This window comes from Eurypyga helias, unplaced genomic scaffold (genome assembly GCF_000690775.1).
Source record: "Eurypyga helias isolate BGI_N326 unplaced genomic scaffold, ASM69077v1 scaffold12538, whole genome shotgun sequence".
NCBI lineage: Eukaryota > Metazoa > Chordata > Aves > Eurypygiformes > Eurypygidae > Eurypyga > Eurypyga helias.
Window position 1 is genome coordinate 1,726 of NW_010265035.1, and position 7,038 is coordinate 8,763.

General features: G+C 55.0%; 1 protein-coding gene across 1 annotated transcript in view; it reads right to left on the minus strand.

Annotated features, from left to right (window-relative positions):
* The window catches only part of EEF2 (eukaryotic translation elongation factor 2), an 8,335-nt gene extending 1,598 nt beyond the window's left edge, over positions 1-6,737 (minus strand). Inside the window, exons 1-13 of the mRNA XM_010156587.1 lie at positions 6,525-6,737; positions 5,659-5,840; positions 5,361-5,572; positions 4,382-4,560; positions 3,931-4,036; positions 3,514-3,627; positions 3,202-3,340; positions 2,600-2,795; positions 2,158-2,416; positions 1,780-1,887; positions 1,343-1,696; positions 276-458; positions 54-186 (exon numbers count right to left, since the gene is read on the minus strand). Coding sequence (XP_010154889.1) covers positions 54-186; positions 276-458; positions 1,343-1,696; positions 1,780-1,887; positions 2,158-2,416; positions 2,600-2,795; positions 3,202-3,340; positions 3,514-3,627; positions 3,931-4,036; positions 4,382-4,560; positions 5,361-5,572; positions 5,659-5,840; positions 6,525-6,706 — 2,347 coding nt within the window. The 5' untranslated portion in view covers positions 6,707-6,737. The remainder of the gene's footprint in view (positions 1-53; positions 187-275; positions 459-1,342; positions 1,697-1,779; positions 1,888-2,157; positions 2,417-2,599; positions 2,796-3,201; positions 3,341-3,513; positions 3,628-3,930; positions 4,037-4,381; positions 4,561-5,360; positions 5,573-5,658; positions 5,841-6,524) is intronic.
* Between the last annotated feature and the right edge of the window lie 301 nt (positions 6,738-7,038).

The following is a 7,038-nucleotide window of genomic DNA, read 5'->3' on the forward strand; positions in this document are numbered from 1 at the left end:
CAGCCGGACACCGGCATCTCCGCCCAGGCTGCGGGGAGCGGTGGCGCACTCACCGAAGGACTCGTTGACAGGCAGGTAGGCCTTGACCACGAACATGGGGGTGCCGGCCACCTGGGTCTCCTCAAAGACATGGCCGCGCTTCCTGTTCAGCACACCGTAGATGCCGCCCACCACCTGCTCCGGGCACTGCAAGAGAGAGGGGAGTCAGGACCGCGCACTGCCCACCCGCGGGGTTCCTCAGACAGCACCTCCGGGGCCGAGCAGAGGTTCCTCACCTGGATTTCCACAAGGTAGATGGGCTCCATGAGCCTGGGCTGAGCCGTGAGCACGCAGGCGTACAGGCATCGCCGGGCCGTGGGAATGATCTGCCCGCCCCCGCGGTGGATGGCGTCGGCGTGCAGGGTGACATCGTGCACGTCGAAACGCACGGCGCGCATGTTCTCCTCGCACAGGACCCCCTGGAAGAGCAGGGCAGGGGTCAACCGACGCTGGGGTCGGTGGGCATTACCCGTCACAAGGCTCTGGCTGCTCGGCTTAGGGGCATTCCTTGGAAGCAGGTCCTAGAGCCACGTGGCATGGCCAGGAGCCATTCAGCAAGCCACCTTGCCTGGCCCAGGACCAGCTCCTCCTGCCTCCCGAGTCACCACTGCGGCTCCTCCGAGGCAGCTCCAGGCACGGGAGCTGTTTCTCAGGACCTTCACCAACAGCTCCGAGGCTCACGCCAGCAGCAGAAGCGCTGACACAACCCACAATGCCACGTGAGAGCCCAAGGATTCGGCCAGGAAAAGCAGTTTTTCACATTACCGTGACCAAGAAGTTGTTGGCATGGCAGCTGCAGCTTCCCACTGCAGTGAGCTTAAAAGTCCATGGGGAAAAAGCCCACCCACCCTCTCCTGCGCCTGCTCCCAGACTGTCAACTGATTTCAGAGGCAACTCCTGCCTAGTCCTGAAAAACAATGGCTGAACCAGGGCAGATCTCTGCTGAGGCTCTCGGAGCCCCTTTCCTGCCTCCTTTAGATGCCAACTGTGTTATTCATCTCAACGGTTCCTGTCCCTGCTGCTGCGCTTCAGCCTCTGAAAAGCTTCAGGGTGCTAAGTCCGTGCTGCCATGAGGCGGGCCTGCGCAGTCCTGGGAGAGGACACAATGCGAGGCTTTCCATCCCGGCTGTGGGTCTGAACTGCCAGGACACCATCATTCCAGCTGTCCGAGTTTCCTTTACCCTAAAAGACACTGCTGGATTCTAAACGTGTCACACCGCACATCAGCTCTCCTTTGGGATGACACCGCCTGCCCCGGAGCGATGCCAGCCCTGCCGCAACCGGCGCCAAGCGCTGCCCCTACCTCCTTTGTCGCCCACTGGAAGCCAGCCACCACGCTGTCCTTGATCTCGTTCAGGTACTGCACCCCCTTGGTGATGTCGGTCAGGATGTTGGGGCCAGTGCCATCAGGACCAAAGCACCAGATTTTCCGGGCTTCGGTGACATCCCACTCGTACTTCTCGGCCAGGTAACGAGCTCGCTGCTTCAGCTCCTGCCGGGCAGAGACCTCACCCTTGTCGATGTCTTCGGCCAAGCCGTCTGGGAAGGGCCGGGCCTTCATGTACAGCCTGTTGTGTTTGTTGGGAGACTTGGAAAGGCACATCACGTTGGATTCCTCGCTGACCGTCTCGCGGTAGGACACAACAGGATCCGATTTCTGCAGTGACAGAGTAGGGCAGGGCAGTCAGCCGCCAACCAGACGGCGGCTCGCACGCAGCTCTGCCACCGCAGCCCCACTACCTTAATAGGAATGCAGGCGTGGTCCTCCTCCAGGTCCTTCAGGCAGATCTCCAAGTGCAGCTCCCCGGCACCAGCGATGATGTGCTCCCCAGACTCCTCAATGATGCACTGAAAAGGTGCACAGCAGGTGAGACCCTCGACCGCCGCACGGTGGGAGCCCCCGCACATCAGTGACAGTCTCCAACTCTTGTCTTTGACTCAGAGAGCCACTTTTAGATGCTCTTTCCAAGGATCTGGGGATGACTCAGCACCAACCAAGATGGAACACAGCATTCCTTCCCACTCTGGCAGGGCTGCAACCAATGCTCTTCAGCCTGCACCCCCCACAAGCACCACTAGAGGCAGAGCCTCACCCCCCAAAGAGTTTCAGACACTCACCTGCACCATAGGGTCAGACTTGGCGAGACGCTTCAGTCCCTCCACCAGCTTGGGCAAGTCAGCCGGGTTCTTGGCTTCCACGGCCACACGCACGACCGGGCTGACGCTGAACTTCATGACTCTCATGTTGTGAGCGTGCTCGAAGGTGGTGATGGTTCCAGTCTTCACAAGGAACTGGTCGACGCCAACCAGACCGACAATGTTTCCACAAGGCACGTCCTCGATGGGTTCAACGTAGCGGCCCATCATGAGAATGGTCCTGATGGGAGAGAAGGTCGTTTATGCTTAAGTCTAAAGGAGGAGCTGCTGCCTGGCAGCAAGCTGGAGGGCAGCAGCAGACGCTAGGTCAATCGCCAAGCGCTTTGCCTGGCCTCAGGCAAGACGAGGCCCATGACACAACCAGAACCACAACTCCGAGCAACACCACCCAGCCAGGACTGACCTTTGAATTGGCTTCAGGTACAGATCCTCCTTCTTGCCAGGTGTGTAGTTTGGTCCCATGATCCTGACTTTCAAGCCAGTTGAGACGAGACCAGAGAAGACACGTCCGAAAGCATAGAAACGTCCCTTGTCAGAGGTTGGCACCATTTTAGAGATGTACATCATCAGCGGGCCTTTGGGGTCACAGTTCTTAATACCTGGGAGGAGGGAGATCAGCTTAGCCCAAGCCCAGTTTTCAGGTTTGGTATGTGTGCCCTGTCCCTCAGTCTGCCCTTAAATCCCAACACAAGATCTGCTCCCGCTACTGTCCCAGTTCGCTAGCTTATCTCTGGAGAGCCGGCCAGCCCAAGATCACATCGCCAAGACATCCTTTACACTAACACAGGCTCAGCCTGAGGCTTCAGCATAAACCCTGCCTAGTCCCCAGTGACTCACCTAGTGAAGCTGCGAGCCAGCAAGCTTGTTTCACCCATACCAGAAGAGCTACAGGCTCAAGAATTGCAGTAGCTACTGAGCTGGGTGCTTGGAGAACACGATGGCTACAGGTGCTTTGGCGCAGTTATGTGAAGAGAGGCTGGGCAGAAAAAGAGCAGCTCGTCATACCTATGGCAGCCTCATCATCAGGGGGTCCCTCGTAGAGCAGCTCACAGCGGTACTTCTGGGCTGTGACTGGAGAGGGCAGGTGAATGGTGATCATCTGCAGCAGGGCATCTCCGGCAGGCAGCCACCGCCGCATCACGGCCTGAGCAGAGATCAGGGGAGTGAGACCTGAGCAGACTGTTCACAACCTGATGGTTAATCTTCCCCTGCTTCCCCAACCTCCAAGCTGCCAGAAGCAAGGGTTTGTAGCTGCTTAGGAAGTTGTCAATAGTTAGAGCAGCACAGCTACTTGCCTCCTCCCCACACCAATCTCACCTTCAGCAGGGGTTTACCCTCCTTGTCCTTATCTTCGCTGTCAAGCTTGATGTCCAGTTTCTCAATCAGTTTAGCCGCCTCCTCTTTCTTGAAGTTCATAATTGCATGGAAAACCTGGAACAGCAGCAATCAATGTCACCAGTGACCGAGTTTGAGGCAGCAGCACAAATGTCTCTAAAGAACAACCCTGCTCCGGCTCATCACCCCGCTGACTCCACACAGATACTCAAGACACACACTCGCCCGCATGTATCTACTACCAGCTTCCCTGCCCACACAGAGCGCCAAGCCAGGTCTGTGTCAGACATCTGAATTTCTTCAATCAGACAAGTCAGGTCAAAGTGAAGAAATTTTCCATCATCATGCACTGTACCTGAATCGGAGGCACCCGCAGGGGCTAAGCACCAAGGGACTCACCTTGAAGATGGGGTCAAGGATGAGCTGGCAGAAGGTCCTGGGCAGTTTCTTTCCATCAGGGCTGGTGGCAGATTTGCTGAACTTGCCAGTCGCAGGATCAAAATACCTGGAGGAAGAATCGAGCCATACAAGCATCAAGCTCAGTTTGGCTGCAGAAGCGTGGCTTGTTCTGCTTGCTCAGGCCAGAGGAAAGAGCTGCTGCTAAGAACTGTCGTCAGACCTCCCCCCCATCACTCTCAGGCTTTCAGAGCTCGCCAGAATGCATTTGCCTCAGGCCTGACTCACTGTCCCCTATTCTGCAAGGACTTCATGGAAAATAGTTCTTTTGCTATCCTACGGACCAAGTCACCAAGACAGGGCTGTAAGCAGGCACCACCACGTCCTCCCTCCTTACCCATCTTCTACAGCCACAGAGCTGATCTGGAATGAATCAACAGCAGCGATTCCTCACCTGTCTCCCCACAGCTTCTTCATCATGTCTTCTACTTTCTTGGCACGCTCCGATGGGTTCAGCTGGGCATCACCCTTGGCAGCGAACTTTGCAACGTACATTTCAGCAAACTGTTTCAGAGTGAAAGCCCAGCCATGCAGGCCAGAACCAAAGCCAACGGTACCAAGCACTGGATCAATCTGAAAGGGAACAGGAGAGCTGGGTCACACAGGAACACGTCCAAGCGTTACAGCAGTCAGCCTGCTCCGTCCCAAACAGCACTGAGGATGGCTCCACAAAGTTTGAAGATGGAGCTTCACACCTACAGGACCCTCAAGCAGCTCTGTGACAGTGGCCATCCCCAAGGTCCAGGGACAGCCTGGCCCTTTTAGCTTTACACTGTAGAACTACAAGAGATATTCTTCACTTCAACCAGCTACGCACTCCGTCAGCTCAGCAGCTGCACAGATTTGCACACAGGTAAGATTCCTGTCCCTCGCAGGGAGTATCAGCAGGACAGGAAAACCTGCAGCATGCAGGACAGCACTCAATGGGAACAAAGTGCAAGTGTCTTCTCAGAGCCACAAGCCCTGCGTGCTACCAGGAACACAGCAGGGAGCGGTGCTTGAGGGCAGGGACAGGCAAACACCTACTGGCCTTCACTTCAGAAGACAGCTGGGGAGGGAACTGCTGAGGAGCCTAGGATCTCGCATCGCCCAACATCACAGATGTGACGTGGGCAAGAAGGTGTCCTACAAAACAAGGGCAACCTTGGTAAAGACAGAAAATACTTTCTTGTATTCATAGCCTTTATTTCCTCAAGCCTTGAACTAATAAAAAATCTGGGAGGAAAGCTAGCGAGAGCTCCAAAGCAGCGAACGCCTGGGCAGTACAGGCCATTTTGTTCTCAATTCTCCGCTTGAGACAGGAAAGAGGCACAGCTTCTCCCTCTCCGGAGAGGCGATGACTCTGAATGCAGCATTCACAGGCTCACACTTACCATAATATTTCCCATGGGGCCACTTTCTCCTTCTCCATAGGTGGAGATGATGACGTTCACATTTTCCACGATGCGCTGGAAGGTCTGGTACAGCTCTTCTGGCTCCAGCTGCAGTTCCAGCAGTGCTCGGTCCATTTTGTTCATCATCAGGACAGGCTTGATCCTCTCGGCAATGGCCTGACGCAGCACAGTCTCTGTCTGCACACACACGCCTGCCAAACACAGGGGAATTAGTTATTCTCATCTTCAGACTCATCCCATGTTCCCTCCAGTTGCACATGGCTGCCGAAAACCTTACCAGAGACACAGTCTACAACAACCAGGGCACCGTCAGTGACACGGAGAGCGGCAGTGACCTCTGAGGAGAAGTCCACATGACCAGGAGAGTCAATCAGGTTGATCAAGAAGCCAGAACCATCCTTGCTCTGCTTGATGAACGCCAAATCATTTTCAGAGAGTTCATAAAATAGAGAAATAGCTCTGAAATAAAAGAAAAACTATTGTTACCTACACCTCACCCCTCTCCACTGCTTAGAAACAGCTTTCCATCCCACACAGACAGCTGTGCCTGGGCTTAAGGATTTCCTGAAGCATAATCCTGGGAGGCCAGTGTAGGAGACAACTAGGAGGAGCACAGGCTAAAATCTGCCCTTCCTACACTCTTCTGAAATCGTAACCTCTTCTGACTCCATGCCACTGAAGTGCCCAAAGAGAGTTCAATTTCCTTCAATCAAGGATTTATGCTTTGTCTACTAGGCCCAACATCCTTTCTGACTCCTTTTCACAACCCCAGGGTCCTTGAGCCACCTGTGGTGACCAAGCCACCAGGAACATTCACAAGACTGTCTCCGCACTGCATCCATAGCACTCCAGCAGACATCAGTCACATCCAACAGTCCCAGTGCTAAAATGGAAGGCTGAAGCTCCCACTGCACATCTATTTCCCAGTGGCCACCAAGGTAGCGCTCTGTGATTCATCACAAGCCCTTTAATATTTGCTTTCATTTACGCAATCCTCACAAGCAAGAGATGAGCTTCTGAACTAGACTAGAGAAAGCCTGATGCCACCATCTTTCATCTCACAAACTGATAGAGGAGTCCAAGCCCCCCTGAGCTCAGACCACGCAGCAGGAGCACCGAGATGCCTGAAGGGAGGGAACTCACGTTGATTTGATGGTGATGCACCGTTCCTGCTCATCCTTCCTTGTGTCGGTGAAACGGGTCTCCCCCGCGCGAGCAGAGGCAATGATACCAGCTTTGCATACCAGAGAATCAGTCAAGGTTGATTTGCCGTGATCAACGTGGGCAATCACAGACATGTTTCTGATGTTGGCCTTTTTGTCCATGATGGCCCGTATCTGGTCTACTGTGAAGTTCACCTTGAAGAATGAGAAGGGGGGGAAGAGAAAAACGCAGCGTCTATAGAAATGGCTTTGGCAATCCTGGAAAGCCCAAGCGACACCACAACTACCTGCCACAGTCATCACCTCTGCGGGCGCAGCCTGCGTTACGCGACAACGCACAGCAAGGGCACGGCAGACACCAACGTTACAAGCAGAGGGGCCTGGGCCTGCAGTGCGAGCACCCGGCGCGCTCCCTCTCTGGCTCGGCGTCCTGCAAACCGCGGCAGTGTCAGCGTTCACTTGAGGCAACCCCCCCCGTCAAACCGACCCCCGGT